The sequence below is a fragment of the Embiotoca jacksoni genome, unplaced genomic scaffold (genome assembly GCF_022577435.1).
Source record: "Embiotoca jacksoni isolate LCO1_2020_lvr unplaced genomic scaffold, fEmbJac1.0.p SCAF_9, whole genome shotgun sequence".
Classification (NCBI taxonomy): domain Eukaryota; kingdom Metazoa; phylum Chordata; class Actinopteri; family Embiotocidae; genus Embiotoca; species Embiotoca jacksoni.
In genome coordinates, this window is record NW_027185447.1 from 3,536,875 (window position 1) to 3,564,301 (window position 27,427).

Here is a 27,427-nt window from a genome sequence, read left to right on the forward strand (position 1 = left end):
GTCAATTTGTTTGCATCTGCTGAGAAGCTCTAGTTGTTTAAGTTCCTCTCTGATTCCGTTTCATTGTATAGATAGGCCAATATCTTTTTACAACAATTCTTGGCTAATGTTTAATAACTGCTAATATATTTGGCATTTCTGAGCCTCCAGTCAATGCCCTCTTTGCCGTGTATAATTGGTCTACATAATAAGAGTTGTTTTCACAGCCACTCTACGCCTCCAAGTAGTTTTCTTCAGAGGCCGTCTTAAAATATAGCAGTCTGGGAGGTTTTCTCTGAAATTAGACAACAAAACAGCAAATGATTTTCATAAAACTTTAATTCAATTGTTCATTCAAGACCATTAACAAAAGTACATGAGAACCTCTTTTACGTGGTTCAACTGAAACCCAGTGATCTCCAAAGAAATTAAATTTGACTGTAACTTAATGTGCAGAGGCACAACAGCTCACCCACCTTGTCTCCAGAGCACATAAACTTTTATCCTGATTTTTTCTAATTTTGTTTTTTAAACAGAATTTCTAATACTTTAACCTCCTTTTTTTTTTTTTTTTTTCTTTTTTTTTTTTAAGTTAAATTTTGTTTCATTATATCTGAAGTTTGAACTTTTCACTAAGAAAAAAAAAAAGCACACATTACATACAGTATAGTTCAACCCACAGGTTTGGGATGCATATCGGTATTATTTCTACTAGAAAAGAAAGCCACCCTAAGATTGTTCTGAATATTTTGGCGGTTGGCTGGGAACAGAGGATACATCTAATTTTTATTGATTTTTTTTTTTTGTAATTATTATTTAATTTGCTCATAGTTTTTAGGCACCTTATTCTTACTTAATTCAATATTAGCAGACTGAGTTCCAATGAAAAAAAAAAAAGCAAAAAAAATATGTGCAAGAAAACAAAACATTGTATAAAAGAACTGCAGATATAAGATGCCAAAGGGAATTCTGCACCTGGGAAAAATTGCTTAAGTGGAGCATGTGAATACCAAAAAGGTATCTAAAGGCTCCAGATTGGTAAGAGTAAATCCCATTAGATTAACTACTTTGACATTCACATACATCACACACACACACACCATGCTTTCACTTCAGCTCTTCAATAAAGCATTTTAAAACTGCTCAAAAAAACGGAGCAGAGAAGAATCCTCAGTTTAAGCTCGCACATATGAGAAATATGATCCTCCTTATGGAGGGAACTTCACTTTGCTTTATGCGTTTTGTATGGAAAGCATACAGTAGAGGAAACCCGACAATAAAATTGTTCAAGTTTCCACGGGTAAAGGAGCTAAAGTATGAGGAACAAATATGGAGCAGAGGTTCAAAGACATGCCAACAGTCGCGCTCATTCGTCCAGTCAAACTGGTTGACAGATTACAGGTGCAGAATTCCAGACAAAGCAGATTCAAAAGGTCGGGACGTAGACGGTCACACAGTCATCACTCTGATGAATTCTCATCACAATTTAGAAGGACAAAGTCCTCAGAAACAAATACCTCCGTTACACACTAATCACTTCGAGGATACATCACACACGCACACACTCAGAGATCCCATGTACACTGCTGTGGAACTCCGTATCAAATACGTCATACGCAGGGAGCAGGAATACGAAAAGTTCCCTCGCAGGTATCCATGGGGACAAAGATTACACATGCCAATTACTGTATGTGTGCGTATGTTTTGTGGATGAATTTGTGTACAAGCATGTGTCGATTTCATATTCCCTTATGCCCCGCTGTTGCACTTCGGGAAAGTATCCCACCAACACCCAACAGGCTCTGTATTGCTCAGTCGATGACACCGGGCTGGCGAATCTTGCGTTCCACGTTGAAGCCCTGCAAAGGAGAACATGAACTTTATTAAATGATCAAGTTTACATACAAATCTAGAATATTACAAAAGCTATCGAAAGGTTTGAGGAAGGGAAACCTACATCCTAAAGCAAAGCCAGACTTTTGGCCAATGTAGCATTTTCAGGTACTCCATTCACTGCATAAACAGCCTGTAATTCCATGACTAGTTCTGATTTCTAGAATAGATAATACTAAATCAAATATAGCCTATTACCAACTTTGTATTTTCAATAATTAGACATTTCTAGTGTTGGGGGTTTTGGTACAACAGATTGTAAAAACCCATGAAAATGATTGAAATGTTTTATCAGCAACAACAATTGATTTCTGTATCAATTTGGACGCAAAGCTACACTCTCCAAGAACACCAGCTTATTTCATCATGGTACAAACTGCAGCTTCACTGTACCTTTGAATTGTCCGGACCACGGGGCTGTCTTACAATGACCAGGCGAGGAGCACTGGCGTCGTCAAGGGTGATACTCTTCAGTCGGTTCACCAGGCGGTCAGGCCGCGGCGTTGCCACTGGTTTAGGTCCCTCACTGGGACGGTAGACACACAATGACCATGATCAACACGGATTTTCAACTTGCGTTACTTTGAATTTTTTTTTTTTTTAATTATTATTATAGTGCATGTTTTTCCAAAATGTGCATTATAAATCAATCAGCTTCTGCAGCCTTTAATAGTCCTGGGTCTTACCTGACTCTGCGTACGTTGCAGGCACTACATTTTCCTGTGCGTTGGTTGAGGACCACTGAGAACTCCACCTCATCGCCGGTCTGGAGCTCCAGGCCGTCCTGCACTTCTTTTACATGGAAGAACAGCTTCTTGCTCTCACCAACTTCATATGTAATGAAGCCAAACTGCGGGCGACAAAAGACACAACTCACTGATGTGCCGCAATTCACGTCGTCATAATTCGCACGGTCGTAACCAAGTATGCACCAGAAGACGAGGAACCGAACCGTACCTGGTCTTTGACACACTCCACCAAAGCTCTACGCTGAGGCACCACATTACAGGCCATCTTCTGTCCGGTTTGGGTGACTGTGCACACCTGGAACTTCACCAGTTCTCCTTTCTGCAGACAATCTGCCTTGTTTGCCATTCCCATGATTCCAAATGGATAATTCTGCCCTTTAGTTCCCCCTGGGGGAAAAAAAAGAAAAAACACAAAACAAGAACTTAACTTTCCCCCAATAAAAAAATGAATATAACAGTGTGCGTTAAATACAGAGTTGACAAGTCTCATCGTAACTTGACACCAACCTTCCTCTGTGATTTCAATTAGTCCTTGGTATTCTGTCTGAGAGGGGTCCACACTGCGTAAGGGACGGATGACTTTCCCCATCATCAAAGACACACTGATATCTTCACCAATGCCATTCACTAAAAGGAAGAAAAGCATCTTTGGTTTACAAGCATTCACACCTACATTACGTCCACAAATATGATCATGGTAAAATAAACAGAGGAAAATAAAGCCCTCATACCTGCAGCCACCTTGGTAACCTTTTCAGCACTGACTTTGTTTCCCTTTCCTTTAGAGAGAGTGTATTCAACCGTGTCGCCAAGCTCCAAGTTGTCCAAATCTCCACACATTTCACTGACGAGAAAACAGAAGCACAGTGGGACTTTATGAATTAGGAGATCTTTGGATGTCGTTATTAAATACATCAGCAACCACCTCATCCAAAAGCATCTGAGAACGTAAACCTCTACCTGTAATGAAAGAAAATTTCCTGGTCGTGATTTGCCGTCTCAATGAAGCCAAAATTATCTTTCAGTGTGGCAACAAATCCATGCAGTCTCTTGGCGTTGGAGGCATTACGGTTGAGGACCCGGATGGAGACGGCACTCTGCAGGCCAGTTCGCTTCACCTCGTTGACTGAGAACTCCACCTAGAGGACAAACAAATGCAACGGTCGCACGGGCAAAACAACACTCCAGCACTTCCGAGCCTGAAGCAACTAAATCAGACCGACGAGAAGGTGAGTGAGCGTTTGTCTGCTACAAAAACCTCTGTGTAATCTTTATTAAAATGTTAAGCAAAATGGCCGGGCGTCTCTCAAGAGATACCTTGTCTCCAGCCTGTGGGTGACCTCCTCCCTCCAGGTCCTTGGTATGGTATGGCACAGTGAGCTTCACTCCACAGTCTTCATATGCAATCACTCCTTCCTCAGCTTCCTAAAAAGAGGGCAACAAATCAAACCTACATTATCTTTCTAATAAGTATAAGCAGTGCTTGATCCAGCTGGTCCCAGCCGAGGTTAAATGGTCTCATCAACGCCACAACTGTTTCTCAACAGCGCGAGCTGGAAAGAGCTCGTATTTAAAAAGAATCGGCTAATTCAACCAGATGATTTTAGAGTATGTAGTGTATTAGAAGATGGTGTGCAAATAGCCTACACAAGCATGAAAGGCACTAGTGTGTGCAATGCATCGTTCTGTAGCGGACTAGTTGGTTAGCATTACCCTAATCTACTGCAACAGCCGAGTTACAGCCTACAGCGTAGGGCTGCATAATTACCCATCACTGCTGGAGTTTCAACTACTGGGAACAGTAATCCCTTAAACCAACTGCAGCCTGCAATTCACTGGAATCATCAGGCTCGACATTTAATCTAAAACAAAGTGAGAAAATGGGGTGTACATTAAAAATGGCCACGTTGCATGATTACAAAGATTTACATTTTTGGAAATTTGATAAATTATGTTGAACTTAATTGTTAGAAAAGGACCAAAGAGTGAAGCAATCTGGGTGCTGGTCACATTTAGGAAGGCACAAAATATGGTTAATTAATTTTGATATACATACACACACACACACACCTTATGTTTTATTAAAATGATAGGCTGTTCCCCACAAAAGAAAAAAAAAAAACATACTAGTAATTGGAACTACTTTTTCATCTTAATTGTGCAGCCCTACTCTCTGAATCAGTGATACAATACTTGATCCACATTGCCACGGGTTAATTGGTGATCAAATACCATGCTGTCAACTAAAGAGGCAAAGGAGGCGATCAGAGGCCTGCAAAGACGAACCTTCTCTACAACTTTACCCTTGAAAAGTAAGAGAAACAGACACTCATTAGACAACAAGGCTCGGCTCGGGCACATTCGTAATTCCATCTTACTGCACTGCATTATTTGTCAACTGCGATTTTTCTCAAACTAAAATGTTAAGTCAAACATTTGTAGCATTTGCCCAGAATATGAACGTCTTCATTTGCGAGACATAATTCATGTGGCTTCATGCAGAAGGTCTCAGTCCTACCTTGTCTTTTTTCTAACCGACAAGGGGCATGAACAGGAGGTCATTGAAGGAGAAAGCAAAGACGAACATTAGAACTACAACAGAAAAGTGGAAAGATGGGTAGATGAGGAGGGTTGGGAAATGGTCTCTATGACTACCGTTTTGAATGAGCGGGGGGGGGGGTGTATAAATCTATTTGAAATATTATGTCACGTTTGTGCACTCTGGTACCTTCTCTTTGCCCTTGGTAGGACTGGCATTCTTGGTGGAGGATGCAACAACTTCCTTCTCCACCACACCCACAAAGCGCTGCTCAGACTGGGTATGGAAGGACACTGTGCCTTTGGGAAGCTTCTTGATGCGAACTGCATGGTTTCTCTGAGCTGACAGCATATCCTGGCAATGAAAGGACATTTACTTTAGTTTCTTCATTGACAAATAACAAGAATATGCTTCCTTAAGTAATAACACACTTTAGGGCAACTCTAATAAACAGGACCTACAGGCACAACAGTGAATTCCACTTCATCTGAGATATGCAGTTGGCTTTCCTCCAGGACTTCACTGAAGTGAAAGAACATCCTGGCATCCCGATCCACACACTTAATGAAACCAAAGCCATCACGTATAGCTGCAATCACACCCTGGATAAAGGTTTGTGACAAAGTATTCACACTTTAGTTAAATAAATATGGAAACCATTTCCAATTAATAATATCTTTCTTCTCAACAGTCAGGCGTTGCAAAACATAACTGTTGAGAAGATTTACGTCTTTCTTTTTGCCATCCTCACCATTTCACGAGACTCCTTGGTGAAGTCGAAGGTGTCTGGGAGGATGTCGATGTTGGTAGCCCTCTCCAGCTTGTCTCTGCGATCGGTGGAGATGTTGAACTGTATGTGGTCTCCCTCCAAAAGAGTCACCTTGGACTTAGTGTCCTTCTCGCCGAACGGCAGTTCCTTGTCGGTGAAACCAATCCTTGCACTGATGCGACCTGGAAGAGGGTCGTTCTGCAGAAGCAGGAAGGAGAGATTTGTTTGTTATAGTCTTGGTTGGTAGATTGGTTGGTTCAATGATTGCTATTAAAGCCTCCACTATTAAATACAATTCCATTTGGCAGATCTTTAATCTACTTGCCTGGTTTTTGGTGGGAACCTTCGGGATGACCTTGACAACAGTTCCTTCAAACTGCTCAATGCTGATATCCTCAAAGATGACTGTTCCTTGGGGGAGCAGCCTCACATCCGTAGCCACTTCCTTACCCTGTGGGAGACAGCATGCATTCATTAAGCAGGTGTTTTAAGAGCTGCAGGTCTCAGTCGGTCCGTAGCAGATCTACCAAAAATCAATAGATTGTCAGATATTTGTGGATTGCAAGAGCTTGACAACACCTACATTTCTGTCTTTGATGGTGAACTCAACGTCATCTCCAGCTTGAAGAGCTTCCAGATCTCCCTTGAACTCGCTATAGTGGAAAAAGATCTCTTTCACCACATCTGCCCGCTCAATAAATCCAAAGGCCTCCTGAAAGAGAACACAAGGTTCAACATGACAGTTCTATCTACCTGCCCCTCGTAATAGGAGGTCTAGGGCTTCAAGAGTTAAATGGGTTTAGCCAAAGTTGATCAAAGACTACGTATTTTGGATGTATTTTAGCCACATCATCATCATTATCTTCATCTATATGGAAGTCACAAACAAGCTAGTTGATAGGTTGGGAATTGTGTGTTGACAGGGACAGTATTCAGCTCCTTTCTCAACTCTTCTAATTAGTGCACTCAGTTTTGTGAGGTCAGCTATGACGAAGGTAAACCATACCATGTTATGATATCGGAGGCCCTTACCTTTGTAGCGCATACCACACCCTGGCACCTCATCTGCTTTTTCTTCACAAGCTGAATGTTATGAGCACTCACTGCACCAGTACTGAAATACAAGCAGGAGAGCGATGAATATAACATCGAGTGCAAGCTGCTATTAAGATGTGACGGTGTCGAGACTTACTGCTTGTTGGTATCCATATAAAAGCTGACTTTGTCACCCGTGTCCAGGTGGATGTTACCCTCCACATCATCCGGAGTATAGGTAAGGTAGAACACTTCCTGTGGAAAGTGACACTAATGTCAAACTGGGTTAAATAACGTAAAACTATTTCACATTCAAGACCATCCACAAAATAAGAGAATGCATAAAATATGAACGGCAGGCAGCCATGTGCTGTGGAGGCTGAAGATTTTACATTTACTCTGTCACCTGGTGTGACTGGAATTAATGCATGAAGACACGGTGCTCTCCACAGCATATGGCTGCAAATCACTGACACATTATAATGAATCAGAACTTGGAAGAAGTCGTAAGTAGACGTTCCGAAAAAACGGAATAAGCATGGAAGAAATAACTTGAGTGTTTTCTGCACAAACTCTTCAAGAGTGGAAAGATGAAATTCTAATTAAGCATTTTGTGGACTAATCATACAGTAATTCATGCCAGTTATCTTACCCCATTTCTTTCATAACACACACTGCCTGTGGGCACCTGGCCAGGAGCAGACTTTCCATCCAAGTGCAGCGGGATTGATGAGACAACCTGCAGCAAATGGGGCGAATTGCAGGTGGAGACAATTAATACACTGCGTTTCCCATCTTTGGCTGAACATTCGCTATAATTACAAAGCCCGATTAAAATATTTCTGGACATGCGATGGATGAAATGGCTGAATTTCAAAATGGTACAGTAACACATAAATCAAGTGTCTGAGATGTTAAGAGTTGCATGAGCATGATTGCGCTTAAGCACGAAATCTGTTTAAGCCTCGAGCGTGTTGATGTCTGAATGAACAAGTTACTGAGTGAACAAATTAGTACGAGTGTGCTGCTTTTTGGACTCGCGTTGTGCTCTACATGTAGAATTAGATTTATTAATGTGTATCTATTACAACATAAATAGCATCACTTGCATGATATGAATTGTACACCACAAATGAGGCAAGCCCATTAAGTCTGGCGTGGCACGCCTCCGCTAATCTAAAGTTAATGAAACAGTTTCCAAGCTCACTGACTCTTTACAGCCGTGTACCAGAACTGTTTGTCTCTCAGACTAAAGCCAACTGAGCTCAACACACAAACACTGAAAAATTACACTGATAACTTGACCATATTTGTTCAGACATTCAACACCTCCAGCAAACATGCATGCCATTTAAAAAAAAAAAAAAAAACAGCCAATTTGAAATTTCAAATGTTCCATAAATCTTGATTTTGTAATTTAGATGTGGTGTAAAGGGGAAACAAATTTTACACTGTACAAAGAATAACATCTCCTGCTCAAATAATCCACAATAGGCCATACATATATATACACAACGGTTGACTTGACAGACAAGGACATAACCAAAAAAAAAATGGAGTTTCTTAACTGGATGAATATAACCATGCAGCACAGTAAAGGGATAGACGTGCAGGTCTGGCCCCACCTGGCCCGAGATGCGCTCCTCTGGCAGCACCTCTGGCTTTATCTTAAGCAGCTTCACTGCTATGGGCTTGCCAGTGCGCCTGTCAGAGGATACCTCAAACTCTACATCATCTGATGAGACAAAGAGGAGAGAAAACAAAATTAGCACACTTCAAAACAACACAGGGATAACTTAGGTTTCAGTAAAGTAGCAAAAACACTTTTCTTCTTTGGACACACGAGTCCAAAGCCTCTCACCTCCTATTTTAAGCTCCTGCAGGTTACCATTGTACTGAGAGCAGTGGAAGAAGAGACGAGCCTGACGTTCAGAGCACTGGATGAACCCATAGGAAGTCAAGAGCTTCTCCACCACACCAGTCTCTCTAATGCCTGGCCCTGTGCCGTTGGCGTACGCAGTGTGCCCATTGTTATGGAGCATGCCTGGGTCAAAACTCATCTGGAGAAGAGGAGAAACAAAAGGTTAAAGTGCATCCTGTCGTGGATCAACATGGAGCAGACAAAAGAAGAAGAAGAAAGAAAAACCACAGGACGCAGTTTAATGCAGTGTTTGATGCCAACCTTAAAAAAAAAAAAAAAAAAATCAAATCAAACCAAAAAACAAACTGAAAACATAACATCAAACATGCAAGTACAGCACATTTCAGAGGAAGTAGGGAAGGAAACAAAAGCAAAAGTAATGCTACATTAGAGCCTTCAGAGGCAATCTGGCCATCAGTGGAAAACAAACATTATTTCAGGATTATTTAGACCATTAAGAAAGTAAACTAAAACACTGTGTGGCACTTCCTGCTCATGTCATGCACGAAAAGCTACAATTCACTCAAATGACAGGTCAGTTAAGTCCCAAAACATCTCGGCACTAAAAAAAAAAAAACTTCATGCAATTCTGGTTAGACAGACAAATGTTCAAACTGTTACCCATAACTACCTTTCAACCAACCCGTGATTATGCTGGAGTATCAACACAAAACTCGCCAGTCAAAACCTGCTGCGACACCCTGGTTTAAACTGTTTTTCACAAAACCACAAACCATGCTGTTAGCAAAAGTCCCAGGACACAACAGCAGCTCACAGAGGTGTTAAGTCAGAGTGGGCACCACCGGACATGCCCTCTTACTGATCTCTGATACAAGGGGGTCCGCTTGTGCTTTTTACTGCCTGGATGGGGATGGCAAGAGACTGAGGAGGAGCGGGGGATAGGCATGGGACCTGTAGATGTAGACGAGGCAGGGCCAGTGTTGCAAGACACTGGCGGTTCAGAGGAGCCTCTTTCCATTTCTGACACTGGGGCTAGGACTGGGATATGCTGTTGGGAGGAGGCAACGGCTTTGAAAGGTCACTACTTTATTTAAATTTCACATAAATCTAGATCTCACAAATAGTCGTTATGCAAAACTACTCGTTATATAACAGTTACAAAATACTGTCCAGCTGCCCTCACTATTCTGCAGATTTTTCATACATCACCTTACGTTTACCGTTGCACCACCTTTGAGGCCGACCATATCACAGCAATACAAGCGTTCTTGTGTAGAAGATTCCTTCAATGTCTTTTCATTGTATTTAGCTCATCACCACAAAAACTCAATCCTCAAACCCCCAAAAAACATAGTCACTAAGAAACTATGGTTCTACAACCATAAACTCATTAAATGATCAATCTACAGCAAGTGGTAGAAAGAACTAGTTCATTCAAACAGCAACGGCTCTACAGAGAAAGCAAATTAAAAAAAACCTCAAAAGATCAATCAACTTCTTGGCACAGCCAGTTAAGGTGAAGTGCTGCAAATGTTACTCGAGGTCGAGTAAAATAAAACTACTGAAGATGGAGATTCAGGAAATGCAAATGACAAGTCAAATAGCAGTGCATCTACAGTGGACAGAGAGTTGGTGATGGATTATGGGTTATGAGGGGGGTCCCAGAACAGCCTCTCCTGTAAGGCCCTGTCCTGCACTATCACAGTGAGCTACACCTAAAACAAGACATAACATACACGGAGGTCTTTTACCCTTTAATGTCATTTAATACAAGACATTAAAGACCTGAGAACATTTGGTTGCCAGTGCAGTGATTACTCTGAAACATCCACCTAAAAAAAATGTTTTTAGTCTCAGAGAGAATGAAGTTTTGATCAATGCTGATGGGTGAGTACTTTAAATACAGACTAAAATCAGTTTTCGTAACCGGACCAAGCGGTATGTAGTTCAGTTTGTATTTGTGTTGTCTTGAGTGGAGTTTTTTTTTAGTTGTGTTTTTTTTACGAGCAACAATATCGTCCAAAATAATTGACGCGCGTCACGGCCCAAATAAGTGCGCAAAGTAAAAAATAAGGGAGGAAAGAAAAATCGCCAAATTTCTAAGTCTAATCGGCCTCTCGCCCTGCAACAATAAAACTGAGTAGAGGCAAGTCTCGGGAGCCTGAAAAGGATGAAAGAGGTTAGGCCATTCACAGCAAAGATGCAGGGCAAGGTGGGTGGATGGGTGCTCGATGGGGTGGGGCACGTAGAAAAGAGGTGGGAAGGTGAAACTTACGGGTCGGCCATATGGCGACAGGCTGAGTCCGACAGGGGAGGTGCTGCTCAGGTCAGCGCTAACAAACGCGGTGGGTGGCGACGCAGGCAAGGTAAACTCAACAAAGCCTTTCCAGGGGCTGCCCATATTTTCCCATAAACTCGGACCAAACTTGCTTGAGCACTTGCTGAACTTGATTACTTGTTTGATTTTTTTTTTTTTTTTTTTTTTAAATGCTTGACTGTTAAGTACTATTCTTATGTAACCACCCAAAGATACACCGCTGGATGTCTGCAAGGGTGAAGAGAGGAACAAACATAACGGGTAAGGCAGATAGGTCAGCCAGTGTGCAAGTGTCACAAACAAAAGGAAAATAGCTGTGGGCTTTAATCCCCAGGGCGGGTTGAGAAGGCAAAAATCAGGGAGGATATGACTTGAAAACGACAGAATAGGAAAAAGGTGCGGGTTGGGTGTGGGTAAGCAATCAAATCATGGTCCAACTAAATCGAATAACCAGTTTAACTGTTTGGAGGTGGTGGTGCTTCAGTTCAGCTGGCTCATGTGAAGTTTCAGGAAGTTATCTTTAGCAAATGGCAATGTGGAGGTCACAGAAATGACAGGATCAAATGTTCTTATTTACTTATTGCTCTAATTTCACAAGAGGGATGTGTAATCGTGTGCAAAGAATAAATATACGAGGTTCATTTCTAACCACGTACTGCAGCAGCTGCTTTCACCGATATATTCCTCTCTCCGCTTGAGGACGTGCGAATTTGTGAAATCAGCTGCTGCAGACAAACAATCGCTGAAGATGATGCCCTTTCAAATTCAAGAATCCCAAATTCTAAGCAAAAAGGCCACAAATTATGATACGGCTCCAATAAAAATAAAAAATAAAAAACATAAAATCCAGCAGATGTTTGTGTCAAAGATGGATGCTTAAACAAGAAATGCTGACAAATACGCTGTTTTTTGTGTTCAGTGATAAAAAGAAAACAACCTCTGCATTGCTGCACCAAATCAGAGCTGCTGGCCAAACGGAATCAGAATCAAGAGCTGCAGTTGAGGCTGCTGAATAACGAGTAACGTCATTAAGCAGCGAATTTGCCAATTATAGTTTCTGAATTCCACATAACTTGTGGCATCTGCTTTTATCTGAATTCTTAAACCCATTAGAGGGAGAACAAAAAAATACACATATACTGTGGGGAGGGAATCCTTCAAAACATGACAAATTCATATGAAAAGTACAATTGACGTTGGTTGGACTGCAACAGAGACCCACCTTTATTCGTCGTCTTGTATCTTGTAATTCTCAGGATCTTGATAACTTTGCCGTTTTTGCAGACTTCTTCACGCACACAGTTGAACATACACTTGTTACAGGTTTCTGGCACAAGTTCTAGATGGTTGCATAAAGTAAAAAAAAAAAAAAAAAAAAAAAAAAAAAAAAAAAAAAGAGGGGAAACTCACGCAAAAAAAAAAGAAGAAGAAGAAGAAAAAAAAAAAAAAGGCAAACGCAGGTGCAATAACACTGCTTAGAAAAAAAATGACAATGAAAACAGAGGGAGGAGAAGAGGGAGGGACAGAGGAGGGAACTCTGGGGGGGGAAAAACTAGCAGATAGCAGCCCACTCCACACCCCGGTGGTGAGTCGGCGGTGTAGTGAGGATGAGGAGGGCTAGGAGCAGCGTTGGGACGTGTGCTTTGTCAAAGCTGTTGAGTAGGCACAAACTTCTGGTTTCAGATCAGTTATGGTCTTCTCGAATTATGCTTGGGCGTTGGATTTCTTCTCTTCTGCGTTTCAGTTGGGCTGATGTGCGTATTCTTTGGTCGTTTCAGGATTTGGTTTCTTCTTCTGTTTTAAATCCTTGAAGTGATCCTTTTCTTTTTTTTTCCCCACGTGTCTATGGTGTTGCAACTTTTGTTTTGGGAGGTTTATCTTCAGTTTCGTTGTTGTGATCTGAACTTGAAGCAGTTGCAGATGGTACAAAAATTCAGTTCTGTTTCACTTCATACTGTTGGGAGAAAGCAGATCCAGTTAGATGAGGAGAACCAATTTCACTTCACAGACATGAATTTAGGCTTAACAAGAAATACAAAGGGCCTGCGGGGCTGTAAGAGTCCGCAGGGAGGCAGAGAAAATTAACTACACTGTCAGCCAAGTGGAATTTGACATTTTCTGTCACGGGAAAAACAGCAACAACCCTGTGCACCAGTGGCCTGAGGTTTGCCCCGACTCTCAAGAACAAAAATAAGCTTTCCTCAGATGCCTTTAGATACAGTGTACAACGCCAGGCAGCTGACAAGCAGGCCGGAGCTGTGGCTCAACAAGTCCTTGTGCATACCTTCAGTTCAGGCTATGATATTTACGGCAACATTTCAGACTGTTTCGTAATGCAGCTGCTCTGCATACCGATGTACACATGTTCAGTCTGCAGGTGAGGCTGATCTTACAACCAACAGGAAACTCAGACCTCCTTCAGGAGGTTAGTGTAGAATTTTGTTGACCTACATTCCCCGCTTTGAAACCAAGCTGGTTGAGCCAACCGGGGACACAAGATACCCAGTCTGCTATAACGGTGTCGCAATAACTCCCTTCCTACAGCCCAGACGGTTAATATACGGCGGTGCAAAAAGACCAACGGGGTTCCTGGAAGTAGACTGGGACTTTTTTTTTTTTTTTTTTTAATTTTTTTTAATTTTTTTTAAGGGGTATACTTTTTCTGTAGCAAATCCAAATTAACCAACAAGCACTTTAATGTACATTTGCAACTCTTCATTGAATATTAAACCCACCAGAACTAAAACTGAACATACTAGTGGTATAAACAACAGAGCCAGTGATCACAAGATGGATTGAGTAAGTGTGTTAAAGGTTATAAACAGAGACGATGCTTCTGTGAAAATAACCTTGGAGAAGGAGGACTATTCTGCTCCCAATTTTTTTTTTCCAAGCTTTCAGTGACGCAGAAAGAAAAAAAAAAAAAAAAAAAACAGTCCACCCACGAGACCACCGGCAGCGATTGGCCGGTTTGACACTTTCTGACAGGCATTAAACTACAGCTTAGCTCGTTAAACATTAAACCACACAGACCACCGCAGTTAAAGCAGAACAGTCAATGAACAACGCGGTTCCGAGAATCACGAGCGGCCCCGGGCCCGGTCCGGTCCGGGCCGGGCCGGGCCGGGCCGGGCCGGGCCGGGCCGGGCCGGGCCCGAACAACAACCGCCCTGACAGCACCGACCATGTGACTTCCAAGCAATCCGCCGTCCTCAGCTGGAACAGCTAATGTGGCCTGATCCAACACGTTGCGGCATGCAACGCCATCACAAGCGTCACGTCCGAGCGGCTCATTTCATCACACGGGACCGACTCTCAAATACACACCGGGACAGTCGAAGCGCAGTTCATTTTATTCGTTGGCTCTTTGCTGCTCGTTGAAGACAGTGAGACTCACGGTACCGGCCCAGCGGCCCGGTCGTCTTCATGACCTTGTGTGGACGAACAGAACCTGGTAGATTAGCATCTCGCTAACGCTAAAGTCGTAAACAAGTTAAAGCCCCCCGGATGTTTATGACTCTTAAAAAGAGGTAAACACGTTCACTGCGACATAATAATGTACCGATGAGTGAGCGCACATCGGGGATTTAGTTAATTTGGGAAAAAATAAATAAATAAAAAAAGACCACAGGTATGCAGCTGGTGCTGATAACAAAGTTTGTGGAGAGAAAACAGACAACCGATCGCGTAAATCGCGTCCTCTAATCTCCAAATAATAAAAATGATTTTTTTTATTTTAATTTTGTTTTTTTTTCTCTTTATGTTTCGGGGCTCATTTGAACACGTAAAAGACTTCGTTGAAACTTATTTGAGGCTCGTTATAAATGAGGTTCTTGGCTCAGGAGGGATTCAGCACGCATCACAACATCTGATGAACCAACAACAACAACAACAACAACTTCTTCTTCGTCTGTTTTTGCGCATCATAATGTTATTTTGTATTAGTGGATGGGACCGCGCGCTGCTTCTCCAGTACGAGACTAATTTTTTTTTTTTTTTTTTTTTTGGTGGTGTAATTAAAAACGAACAAACAACGGGGACACGAAAGAGAGTCGATATTAAACGGTGTCCGTGAGCTCAAGTGCAAACTATCACCAGCGGAGTTTATCCGTCTATAACGGAAACGTTACGGACGCTAACCGCACGAGGACGGCACAAACAAAGAAGTGCGCGTTCCCAGAGGCTCGTGCTCCGCTCTCTACCGGTGCGCCTCGTGCGTCTTTTATTGCACAACACGTCCAATTTTTTGCACAATATTATTTTTTTTTTTGAATTTTTTTTTTTTTTTTTTTTTTGGGTACGTTGCGACAAATTTAAATCATAACGTCACCGGTTGTTTACGTCTACCTTTAAAACGATGGTAGCTGGGCCGTTCGCAGCGCGAAGCGGCTAACGTTAGCTCGCTGTCGGCCCTCTGTCTGTGGTGATTTATGTTGGGAGGAAAAAAACACGGCCGCCCCCACCCAGGCCCGAGATACGCGTATGACTGAGCGCCACATAGCCTGTCTTCTCCTACAGACACACTGGGTGAGAAACGGGGGGAACGCTTTCCTGACACGTAACAACGCGTGTTTAAAAAAATGTTTTGAGAAAAGGTAAAATTAATTTAAAAAAAAAAAACTCACCCCAACAGCTTTCAGCACTGTCACCAGCGCCGCTAGAAGCAGCACGGCACATTACGTAGTGATTAGGGAGGCAGATACCGCGAGATTTGACGACGTCAGTTTAACCAAAGAGCCTACAGGGAAAGAGGGTCCCGCTGCAGATGAACCACTTCTGCGGTCCCGCACGGGTCCATGAGAGGACTTGAGCGCCCAGCTGCGTTATAAAAGTGGGAACATTTCATCAACTTCGCTGTCGAGGCTTTAAAACGGATGTATAGCGGTATCCCGGTCGTGTTGTTGTAAATATACAGTCATGTCGTTCACTAGCTGCAGGCTGAAACCAAGTTACGTGTCCGTCGTTAAATTCCCCGACAGCGACCTTTCTTCTCCTGCAGGAAGGTTTCTGAGGCCACACGTTGCAATTTAGGGGTATATTCAAGAATAAAAGTCTTAGTCGGGGAAATGCAATTTGATACCGAGATAATTCTCAGCTGAATCAGTCACTGATTTGATGTTATTTATTGAACCTGTGGACATTTGAAATGGACAATAACATTCTGCTTATATAGCTGATTCTGTTTTTTATATAGCGTATAAACAACATTTAAGACACGGTGTCTTTTTTTTAATTTTTAAATCGATTGAAAAGGATTTAAACGATGCAGCTAGGATTTAATGAATATCCACACACACACAAAAAACGTGTGGAAAATACCCTTTAGTAGCTTTTTACTAAAGCTGCACACTTTATTATGAAGTTGATAAATTCTTACGGGGCTAATCCTTTAGTGAGAACTCTTTTGTGACATATTGTGCGATTCTGTGTTAGGTTATGTTTACAATAATACAACCTATATGTATGCCATATCATATTAATTATATATAGGTCGTATGATTAACTATTAATCCTAAGGTATAAGGTATGTTTGTGAATGAAGGTGTCGACAAAAGGGTGTGGTTGTGAATGAAGGTGTAGACAAAAGGGTGTGGTTGTGAATGAAGGTACCGTATTTTTCGGATCATAAGGCGCACCGGATTATAAGGCGCACTGTGAATTAACGTGTCTATGTTCACACATGCACCGGGTTATAAGGCGCATTAAGCAAAACAACACAGTCCGGTAAATCAAACTCCGGGCGCGGGCTGCCTCACATGAATGCACTTTTAGTTTAGACATTTACATTCCTGTTACGGGGCCGATCAGGTCGTGACACCGCATTACCGTAATGCTCCGAATATCCATTGAGCGCAGCGGCTTCGTTGCTTACCAAAGTCGTACTTACACATTTCGACAGATTTTTGAGCGCATTGTAAAATAAAATAACAATAATAATAAATATATTATAATATATATATATATAATAATAATAATATATAGTATAATAAAATAACATAAAATCGATCAATAAGCACAAGTAACCATACATGAGGCGCGCTGGATTATAAAGCGCGCTGTCAATTTCTGAGAAAATTTAAGGATTTTTAAGTGCGCCTTATAGTCCGAAAAATAAGGTGTAGACGAAAGGCTGTGTTTGTGAATGAGAGTGAAAGTACTGTGCCAAACCAAAAGGTCACAGGGGGGTCGGCAACCTGCGGGGTCACATGCTGTTGTTCTTTGAGGCATAAACAGGAGCAGACGGCTGTCTGGAGGACTCCAGGGGGTGAAGGAAGACAACCACCACCTCGACCAATCAACAACGGACACATCAATACACGTGACTTTTTGGTGTCTGGACTATAAGAAGACTGGGTCAGGGAAAGTCAGGAGGTCAGACTTCGTGAACTGACACATACTCTGTTGCGGTCAGGGAAACATAGTCTGGACCCAGAGCTCTGTAACACTGATTATTCTGCGGCTGTTCAATAAATATCTTGAAGCCTGACATCTTCTCCTATTGCCTCATTAAAAAAAAAAAAAACACGCAGGACTGGGGGCTGACACATATCGGCTTTGTACTAGCAGGAGCCCAAGTCCAACAATATTTACTTAGTTTTTATTATCGTAAACGAGTTTCTCAGTCAAATTGACGTGGACTCTAAAGTGTCCAGTAGATGGCAGTATCCACCGAGATCACAACATTTGCCATAATGAAGAAGAAAATACGGAAGTGACGTAAGCATTTTGTCTCACGGAAACGACAGACTTAACAACTAAAAGAGAGACGTCTCTCTTTTTTATTCGTATTTTCGGTACTTGTTCTCTCTGTCGATAAACTGACAGCGAATTCCCGCAATAGCAGCTGCTTCGGGGAAACTATGGCTGTGTAGCCTACGTAAGTTACCACTCAGAGGTATCGGCTGTCTGCACCTTGTTTACGTTGCGTACAAAGAGTTGTCATTCAATGGCCTGCACTTTAGACAAAGTGTTGGGCGATGCTCGGACCCTTCTCGAGAGGCTGAAGGAGCACGACACGGCCGCCGAGGGGCTGATAGAGCAGTCCGGGGCCCTCAGCCACAGAGTGCAGAGCATGAGAGAGGTGGGAAATGCCCTCCCAGACAAGGTAACCGAAAAGCATCTCAACACGGTTACAAAACACGTGCAGCAAAGGCACGTACGCATCGAAGTGGCACAACGGGGGCTTCGTTAAACTCAATTCTGATAGAAATGTACCTCCAACTTGTCTGTTGCTCGTCTTTTCTTTCCCCTGCTGTGTCCTTGCAGCACATAGAAGACAGTTCAGAGATCCAGGAGCTCACCAAATACAAGCCTCACGTCCTTCTGACTCAGGAAAACACTCAAATCAAGGAACTGCAGCAGGAGAATAAAGGTAAACAAACGTTTTATTCTGGTTGTGGTACGGCTGCCGGGGATGGAACGATCCACAATATCTGCAGTTCAGTTCACGTGACGGTTTTGCGGCCACTGTTTCCGGTACAGTTCGGTGTGTTGATGTTGATGTCCCTACAGAACTCTGGCTGTCCCTTGAAGAGCACCAGTACGCGCTGGAGTTGATCATGGGTCGGTACCGCAAGCAGATGCTCCAGCTGATGATGGCGAAGAAGGAGCTGGACACCAAACCTGTGCTCAGCCTCCACGAGAACCACGCCAAAGTACATCGGCTTTCTTTGTATTTAAAAAAACAAAACAAAAACAAAGCTCAGTCATTTGTGGGCTGGGACTCTAAATGAAAGGACGCACAGTTGAAAAGGCCTCGGCTTCACGAAAAGTCTTGCTTTCCGGGTTTTTGTCCAGGAGGTTCAGAGCCAAGTGGAGCGGATATGCGAGATGGGCCAGGTGATGAGGAGAGCGGTGCAGGTGGATGATCAGCACTACTGCTCTGTCCAAGAGCGGCTCGCTCAACTGGAGGTGAGCACACTGGGGATGTGTTTCTGAGTGGATCCATATTTCTTTGGATGCATGTTAGAAAATTACACACCGACGCCGTCAATGTAGATCATGGTGTCTCTGCAGAAATGTACTCGGATACGGTGAAATGCAAAGTAATACGCGCATGAAAAACATTTGCATCACCAACAACCAGAGCGGCCATCACTGCACGCACACAACAGTCCATTAAAAACTGATGAGTCGAGGCCAGAATTGCAACTAACAAATCCAACCGTAGCTGCAGTGCAGCTCAATAAGCTTTTGCTGCCGTCACTCGGAGAGCACGAGAGCTCCTTTGTTTATCTTTTTAACTTCAAGGCCGACTTGTGCCAAAGCAGCCAAAGCCGAGGACGCGCAGACTCTTGCCGTCTGTAACAACCAGCAGCGGCCGAATTCAACACGTTACTGTGGAACGTTTATCAGTTTATTTTTTTGCACTCATTGAAGAGTTTGGGTGAATCTGTTTTGCTCTCGTTGATATGGCAACAGTCTGATTGGACAAATTAACTCATTTTAATTAAACAAAAAAAATCAGTCACGCATAATCTGAAACAATAACTCTCATCTAAGAAATCGAATCCTTCGATATACTCAGAAAAATATTATGACAACATTTAGCGTATTTTTTGACTACACAAATATATGAATAATGTGAATATGGGATTACATGAACGTGATGAATATAATGAGATTTCAAATACACCAGAAACAAACTTTTACGAGCTAATTTGGTCGTGGAGTGAAAGAGGGAATATGGACGGTGGAGCTAAAATGAATAATGGTTGTGGAAATTAATTTAGGAGTTTAGGAGGCGATTGAGACTTCACCCATTTGATCAAAGATACTTACTGTTGATGGAGAGTCCCGTCGTTGTCTTTCCCGGGAGCAGTAGACGGGCGAAGCATTCAGAGATTGAAGTCCTCGTATAGACGGCGGATCAAAGAATTTGACTTCCTTTTATTGTCGTCTTGTCCCGTTGGATGTTTCTGTGCCTCGTGGTCCCGGCGTGCGCCGACAGGTTCAGCAGAGCACCGGTGCTCGGTGCGTCAGTGGAAGACGAGCAAAACTTGAATAGCTAACTGCAGTTGGCCAGACTACAGCCTCTATAAGAATAATTCACCGTGAAACTACAAAAATGGAGAAAAAAATGAATTTTGCAGAATGCTTGATTCACAAAATAAGTGATGCCGCTCGTTCTTCGTTGGCTTTAATTAAAAGGTTGTGAGCTGTGAGTCACAGAGTTGTTCCAGTCTGCTGCTTTACACGAAAAATACATTTACAAAAAAAAAAACAGCGCAGTAACGACAAAGACTGAACAGCAACGGAACAAAAACAACAAAATTAAGATGCCTAAACAAAATATCAACTTACTGCAAAACACAAAAGTGTTTTACAAGACACAAACTGTGACGCCATAAACAAAGACTCCAACACTGACACAACAACAACAGGTCATAAAGTCATTTGACAGGGAGACAGAGGTGATCGTCCATCCGTGCTTTTGGTCCGTTAGTGTTTATCCAGGCAGAAATGCAGATTCTCATTTTGACAGCTAAAGTTCCTCAAAGTTGATAAATGATTTAGATCCTGGGAAAGTTTGAACTAAGAGGTGTTTTATGGAAGTTAGGGGGGAGGGTTGACCCGGGTCCACACCTGTGGTCCTGAAGAGGAGAGCAGAGGTTTAGACAGCCGGGCGTCTGGCTGAAGGGTTGTAGAGAAGGTGGACGGCCGCGTGACCTGGAGCAAGAAATGTTTGAGTCTATCCGCTACAACTGTGTCACAACACAGCTCAGCCTGTTGCCTCTGTAGATAAAGATAATTCATGCAAACAGCACATACCAGATATATATTTTTCTCTTACCTGTAGTGATGTCTGGACGTGCAGACAGTTTTGTTTTCATTTACCCAGGTTTTCTTAGTAATCTCATATTATAGAGCTGAATGGAAGTGACTATTTCTCCAGTTATAACAAATCCATCCAGAACTTATGGAAGTTCGCAGAATGTTTTTTTTAATTTTTTTTATTTCAGCATTCATGTTAACAGGTTAGAGCAGCCACACGGCCTGCATGAGACGCCCGTCATGCATCACTGCTGCCTCAAGTCTTAGTCTGGAGACGGTCCAGAGGAGAAGCATCTCACAGTTGGACAGACTTTACGATGGAGGCAGAAATCCCAGAAACAGATGCTTATATCAAACTGGACTAATTAAACCAAACCTGTATGCATCACTCGATGGCTAGAAGTAAGAACTATGTGATCGTAGGTAGTTTGGACGAGTTGACATTTCTCTTCTATTATTTGAAAAAATGTTCCTTCAAACTTGCTGTGCAGAACTTTTGTCTTCCTCTTCTTCCCCCAGTGAGAGTAATTACAAGTGCTCTGATGAAGCCTCCTCCGTTGCTACAGTTGGAGCTGTAAAAAGGTTTTTAAAATATTTTGAGCGTCACAACCCCGGCAAAATATCTATTCATTTGATCCGATTACTTTTGAAGAGTCTAGAAGAGCCTCTGAATTGGATTATTATTATTTTTTTTTTTTTTTATCTCTATTCAATTTGGGATAGGGCTAAATGTTAGCTGACTTGGTTGGTCCAATACCCCGGTGTGCATGCTCCAGCCAGGGCAGGAACATCTCACCGACAGATTTAAAAACTCCATGTGCTGTCGAATTTATAGATTTACTGGGCAACGTTTGACTTCAATGGCAAAGGTTTGAATGTAAACGGCCTTTATTTAAGTGACCCACACTACAGGCTCAACTATCTGGTTGCTCTTGTCTCCTTCAGATTGAGAACAAGGAGCTGCGAGACCTCCTGACCATCAGCAAGAGCTCTGTGAAGGCAGCGAGAGAAGAAACCAACCAGCCAGCAGCGGAAAAAGCAGCAGAAGAAGCAGCACAAGAACACACCCCTGAACCAGAGTCCAATGAGTGATCAGATCAGTGTGAACTGTGGTTGGGGCAAAAAAGAAGTCTTTCAGGACCAGGCGACACAGTTAATGGAGTCTTTACCTGTGTTCACCACCACATAATTATTATTTTCTTAACATAGGATGGAATGCAATCAAACAGCGTATTTTTTGTATTTTAAGGTCACTTAAAAACACAACATTAAGCCTGAGAAACTTTTACTTTTGGGTATATCTGGAGTATGTATTGATATGTACAGTAAGTGTGTTGTCACTGCAGTCGTGTGGGAGTGAATTCCACGTAATCCGTGACTTTTAATGAGGGGTCTTGGTTATTACTGATATAATATTGCAGATACACATGTAGCAGAGGAAAGGCAGTAAAGGCAAAGGGGATTTATTTTTTTGTTTTTGGCCAAAGACACATTTACTCTTTAATGACACAGTTTCTACCTCTTTGGTGCCCCTTTGCTGTACGCGCACACTCAGCATGAGTAAAGCACTCATCACCACCCCTCCTATGAGTTCACTTGAAGTCTAATTAAGAAGCCAACTTGTAGTTCACCCCATGAACAAGGCCAAGAAGCTGACTTTTAGCTGTTTCACACAGTTTGCCTGCTGAATAGTGACAGTGGAACCTTTGTATGCGATTGTCTCGTTTAATGAATTTGATATGTTTGTCAGTCGGTCTGTTTGTAGAATTCATATAGAACTTGATTTGTCGTGTGGTACCTTTATTCTTGCGTGCTCAACACCAGTTTTCTAGTTTTCAGATTTGGATGCAGAGTAACGTGTACCAGCTGATGGCACATCTTTATTAATGGTAGCAATTTCAAACCATGGCAACTTTTTGTCTAAAGGAAGCCACTTATTTAGGCACTGTATGTCGTCAGTAACTGTATATTGTCATCTCAGGAAATCCGTGTTAATATGGTGAACGTGCTGTAAGGACTTCATGGCAGTGTACTAATTTGTGTCAAATGAAATTTCATTCTGAAACTTTGCAATACAAAATTGTGTGTCTATGGACGACTTTTTCTTATGCAGTGTGTTCATACAGTGCACTGTGTGGAGATAAATTACTGTTTTATTCTTCACCGCACGGTGGCGACCTCAATACGTTCAGGGTGTAACGCATCGCGAGGTTTGCAAAGAGAGGCTGCGTTCACGTGAGCCGGCTAAAACGAGTATTCATCTCTTTAGGTTGTTGTTGTTTTTTTTTAAATATAACGTATCAACAACATCAAGCCGATAGTTTAGATATTTTAAAGCTAAACTATGACATAAAAAAAAAAAAATCTTAATTTTTGTGACTTTATCGTTCTTCGGCGTTCAAATCATAAGAGAGGTATATTTCCGACTGCACGTGAACGCGGCACGGAGCTGCGTTTGACACTTGGAGCCTGAGACGACCTGATGTTCAGCATGTCCGAGAAGGAGCTGGGGAAAAAGTGGGACCGATGTCTGGCAGACGGTGCCATTAAACTGGGTAAATATCCCGGATCCTTCCGCGTATAACGACCCTGCAAAGTGCCGGAACAAGGACAAAAAAAACAAGCCGCTGTGTGTCGTGTAGTCCACTGCTGTCATTGACTGGGCGAGCGGCTAACTAGCGAGCTATAAAGGGCAACTGAATGACCAGACATATATTTACCAATTCATCCTGATTAAATTTGGGCTCCTTCTGTAGTTTCAGTGAATTAATGCAAACCTCGATACTGATCCTTTTTTTTTTTTTTTTTTTTCCCCTTTGTGGTTTGAAAGAATCCAAATGGAAACCTCATTCAGAAAATGTTAATTTGACGCGTCCTTGCAGAGTGAAACGTAATCTCGTGCTGGGACATAGATTAAAGACACAGTACTGACCACTCCTGACTTCGGCATGCATACGAAACACGAACAAACATTTATTTACATTAAATGTCAAATTTCCATTGTCTCGGGTTAGAAACCAATTTTCCAGAACAAACAGAGAGCTAACTATGGATAGTAATGGCGACAGGCAGCCGGTAAAAGTTGAGCTATCTGTTGAAATAAACCTTAACCTGATGAGTTAATGTTATCACAGATCATAGACAGTGTATACAGTATATATATATATAGTGTATACTATGTTACAGACTGGTGGATCCTTACAAAAATAGTTCCAAGTCGTGTAACCTTAAAATGGTCAATGTTTGAATGGACTCTGGTGCGATGCCATTAACACAGAATCAGCTCTCATCTATTGGAGCGAAGAAACCGGTTCATATGAAACGGTAGAAGTTCATTTAAACAGTACGGCGAAATATAACCTAAATATTTTACCCGATTTCAGGGGACAAATATGGGGAAAATACTCAACCTCTCTCTGCATAGTGTAAGGAAGACATTTTATTGTCATATCCAATATAAAATTCTGCATAACAAACCAACAAAAAAAAACCTGTGTATAACACATAGTGCAAATGTACAAGCACCAGAGGCAGTATAAGCGAGACTATGTACACAATAATGAAGGATAAGGCAATAGCTGCATGGAGAAGTACAATGTCATCTGTGTCACGCTGCAACTTCTTATTCCCCCTCTGTTCCTCAGGTACCGGCCTGGGGCTAGGGATTGTGTTTTCGGTTCTCTTCTTCAAACGTGAGTAGTTTCAATGGATTTGTTACTGTACTCTCTTAAAAAAAACAACCTGATTGAACCCACTTGATTGAAAATGCTGCAGTGAGAGTGCCGATGGGACTTCCTATAAAATCTCAAATCAAATTTAAATTTCCGTTTCTGACATACAAAGCCGTTAATAACCAAACACCATCTTATTTTATAGATATTGCAGTACCCTGAAGTCCGAGTAGATTTATTTTTTTTTTGCTGTCAGAGTTTCCTAAAGTAGAGTCGTCAGCTATCAGGCTGCTCTCCTGTGGAACCAGCTCCTAGTGTGGGTTCTGGAGGAAGACACTCTTCTGTTAAGATCCAGCTTAAAACTTCCCTTTTTGATAAAGCTTATAATTAGGGCTGGCTAAAATGACCTTGCACCATACCTTTGCTATGTTCTGTGGTGATTTTACACTGTAAATACACATCGGATTGAATTGTATGGCATCTTGAACTCAGAGGTACTTGAGAAGAGGAGCAACACTTAGAGTAACTCTCTGCTGTAGCCACTGCAGCACACATATCTAGTTGTCTTGCACTGCTCACAAAAGGAGCATTTCTTTCAATGTCCACAGTCAATACATAGTCCGTCTGAGCTGAACACATAATTCAATTTGATTTGACAAGCGAGAAAGTGTTTTTCTTTTGTTGAGAGAGGAGCACCAACAACACCGATCCTCAAAAGCCCAAAGAGAAGCATGAAAATAGTACAGAAAAAAGTGTGAAAAGGATTTCACACACCATCTCTGGTATGTTTTTATCACATTGCTCAACGCTCCTCTTTTTACTGTGTTCTGATTTGCAGGGCACACGTGGCCCATTTCATTCGGTTCAGGTGCAGGACTCGGCATGGCGTACGCCAACTGTCAGAATGACCTAAGGTCACATTATCTGCTACACAGGAGCGAAAAGGTGGGTTTGTGTATCTGTGGACCCTTCGGTATAAAACAAAGACCTTTTAACACTCTGGTTTCACTCTAAGTGAGAAAGCACTTAGCTGATGTTCTATTATCTGAGGCGTCGGGTTTAAAGAAAGCAAACACGGCTACATCATTTTTTTTTTTTTATAGTAAAAATGAATACAAAAATAAATTCTAAGATGGTTTTACTTTTTAACTTTTAATAATGTGGTGGCATTACATTCTATAGCCAGGGCTGAAAAATTACATCAGTTATTATCTTAAAGTACTTAATTTGTCCAATTTGTTTCACAGCTTGACCGATACTGGATTTCAGGGGCTGATACAGATATTATGAAGTAAAAAAAATTCTGATATCGATATATTGACCAAAATGTGGTCATCAAACATTTGTGGCAAAGACATTGTATGGAGGAAGGATATTTTACAGTTTAGTGACAAACTTTACTGTCCAAAATATTATCAGGGCACTGAAACAGTTAACTTTACTTAGAATGTAATAATTATAGGTAACTATAAATGAAAAACATAAAAACCCACAAATGTAATCAAAGTTTTATTCTGTAAAAAAAAGTTTTCAAATCAGGTGACATATAAGGTGATATTTGTGAGAGCCAATATCGGCCAATAAAATCAGTAAACCAAAAAAATCATTTGGGCTCTAATTTTTTTTTTTTTTTAAATGTTTATATAAAAAGAGATATGAGTCAAATAAAAGCAGTGGCCACGACTCCAGAAGGTTAAAAACAAACCTACAGTAGCACTTCCTTGTTTCTAACTTTAATCATATGTCATTGTTTTCACAATATGTTTTTTTTTTGTTTGTTTTTTCTACAGGAGCAATAGCTGCAAGTCAACGAGGGACTGTCTTTTTTGTTTTGTTTTGCATTAGCTTTGTTTAGTTTTATTTAGTCTGTGGGAGCATCACTATTTGCACTCTTTGTCTCCCCGTGGACGATCCTTCCCGAGTATGACTATGATTTGTATGTGCCTAATCAGGACAGCCTGTGTTTATTTAATAAAATCATCATGACGAAAAAGTGAATGATATCTTGGTGATCAATTGTTCCGCTGATGCTTTTAAACAAGATGAAAATCAGGTGAAATAATGAAGTAGTATAAGAACACAAGGGTAATGTAATCAATTAGAACAGCTAGATTACACTTCATACACTCCAAGCAGCAATAGTATAGGAGGAGGTGATAACAGCCAAGTGCCGAATCTGCTTTGAAAAGGTGGGTTTTTACTTCTTTAATATTAGTCGAAGTAAATTGTCAGAGGAAGGTGGGGGCGGCAGTAAAAGGGCCATAAGGTGGTGGGCCTGGTGTGGGTGAAAGGGGATCAGAAGGTTGGCAGCAGCTGATCTGATGTGGCAGATAACAGGGGCATAGTGATGCTGGAGATTAGTCAGTTGTGAGGGGGCATGACAATCAAGAGATTTGCATATTCTGTTCCTTATTTTCCAAGGTTGTATTGAAACGCTGCAGTGCGGCGGATTTTACACTACGAATGCTCTTGTACTGTTCAAGTGTTCCTGGAAGTGAATAGTTATGGTTGTCATGTCAATGTATGGACACTGTTCAGGTTCAAGGATATACTAGACTATACTTTTCAGGATCTATGGAGTCATAAAATTGTGTCTCCTTTGTGAAAAGGCATTAATTTACATGTATTTAAAATTAAAATGTGAAAATATCAAGAATCTAGTGCACATACTAGTAATTTCCGATTGGGAATATGAATTTGAGTTTGCTCATGGTAAATGTAGATTTAAAAACAAATTTACCGTTGATAAACTGTTTTAGGCAAATGTAAATATTACTTATTTAGGCTGTCTGTGCTGATATTGAATGATATTCAAATGC

At 41.6% G+C, this 27,427-nt stretch overlaps 3 protein-coding genes across 12 annotated transcripts; 2 read left to right on the forward strand and 1 right to left on the reverse strand.

Annotated features, from left to right (window-relative positions):
- Positions 1–300: 300 nt before the first annotated feature.
- Positions 301–15,864, reverse strand: csde1 (cold shock domain containing E1, RNA-binding). 9 transcript variants are annotated; one of them, XM_069141394.1, is made up of 22 exons: positions 15,789–15,864; positions 12,386–13,117; positions 9,706–9,894; positions 8,826–9,024; positions 8,590–8,699; positions 7,617–7,703; positions 7,122–7,234; positions 6,962–7,043; positions 6,513–6,641; positions 6,255–6,380; positions 5,912–6,127; positions 5,622–5,762; positions 5,350–5,514; positions 4,908–4,925; positions 3,939–4,046; positions 3,582–3,760; positions 3,353–3,465; positions 3,129–3,248; positions 2,830–3,008; positions 2,559–2,722; positions 2,266–2,398; positions 301–1,838 (listed from the first exon to the last, which is right to left on the reverse strand). In XM_069141394.1, the coding sequence occupies exons 3-22, from the start codon at positions 9,862–9,864 to the stop codon at positions 1,791–1,793; spliced, it is 2,589 nt and encodes an 862-aa protein (XP_068997495.1). In that variant the 5' UTR covers positions 9,865–9,894; positions 12,386–13,117; positions 15,789–15,864; the 3' UTR covers positions 301–1,790. The 9 variants fall into 9 exon arrangements, with proteins under 9 accessions (XP_068997495.1, XP_068997491.1, XP_068997490.1 ...); XM_069141390.1 differs by having other exon boundaries at positions 7,122–7,219; positions 8,533–8,699; XM_069141389.1 differs by having other exon boundaries at positions 8,533–8,699.
- A 2,016-nt stretch (positions 15,865–17,880) lies between these two features.
- On the forward strand, positions 17,881–23,150 carry sike1 (suppressor of IKBKE 1). 2 transcript variants are annotated; one of them, XM_069141122.1, is made up of 5 exons: positions 17,881–18,292; positions 18,430–18,535; positions 18,676–18,818; positions 18,961–19,074; positions 21,883–23,150. In XM_069141122.1, exons 1-5 carry the CDS (start codon positions 18,110–18,112, stop codon positions 22,027–22,029), a joined length of 693 nt encoding a protein of 230 aa, XP_068997223.1. In that variant the 5' UTR covers positions 17,881–18,109; the 3' UTR covers positions 22,030–23,150. The 2 variants fall into 2 exon arrangements, with proteins under 2 accessions (XP_068997223.1, XP_068997222.1); XM_069141121.1 differs by having other exon boundaries at positions 17,881–18,268; positions 21,883–23,055.
- Positions 23,151–23,378: 228 nt separating this feature from the next.
- micos10 (mitochondrial contact site and cristae organizing system subunit 10) lies at positions 23,379–26,606 on the forward strand. The gene is made up of 4 exons (XM_069141123.1): positions 23,379–23,492; positions 24,582–24,629; positions 25,447–25,553; positions 26,399–26,606. Exons 1-4 carry the CDS (start codon positions 23,420–23,422, stop codon positions 26,405–26,407), a joined length of 237 nt encoding a protein of 78 aa, XP_068997224.1. The 5' UTR covers positions 23,379–23,419; the 3' UTR covers positions 26,408–26,606.
- The last annotated feature ends 821 nt before the right edge of the window (positions 26,607–27,427 follow it).

Excerpts from the sequence above, each read along its gene's own strand:
- csde1 (XM_069141389.1), bottom strand. The coding sequence starts at position 9,864 with ATGGAAAGAGGCTCCTCTGAACCGCCAGTGTCTTGCAACACTGGCCCT. Across the intron at positions 7,235-7,616 it reads TGTGTTATGAAAGAAATGGG|TGTCACTTTCCACAGGAAGT; the intron begins GTAAGATAACTG and ends GTTTGACATTAG. Across the intron at positions 5,515-5,621 it reads TGGAATTCACTGTTGTGCCT|GATATGCTGTCAGCTCAGAG; the intron begins GTAGGTCCTGTT and ends TTTCATTGCCAG.
- sike1 (XM_069141122.1), top strand. The coding sequence starts at position 18,110 with ATGGCCTGCACTTTAGACAAAGTGTTGGGCGATGCTCGGACCCTTCTC. Across the intron at positions 18,819-18,960 it reads TCCACGAGAACCACGCCAAA|GAGGTTCAGAGCCAAGTGGA; the intron begins GTACATCGGCTT and ends GTTTTTGTCCAG. Across the intron at positions 19,075-21,882 it reads AGCGGCTCGCTCAACTGGAG|ATTGAGAACAAGGAGCTGCG; the intron begins GTGAGCACACTG and ends TGTCTCCTTCAG.
- micos10 (XM_069141123.1), top strand. The coding sequence starts at position 23,420 with ATGTTCAGCATGTCCGAGAAGGAGCTGGGGAAAAAGTGGGACCGATGT. Across the intron at positions 23,493-24,581 it reads AGACGGTGCCATTAAACTGG|GTACCGGCCTGGGGCTAGGG; the intron begins GTAAATATCCCG and ends TCTGTTCCTCAG. Across the intron at positions 24,630-25,446 it reads TTCGGTTCTCTTCTTCAAAC|GGCACACGTGGCCCATTTCA; the intron begins GTGAGTAGTTTC and ends TCTGATTTGCAG.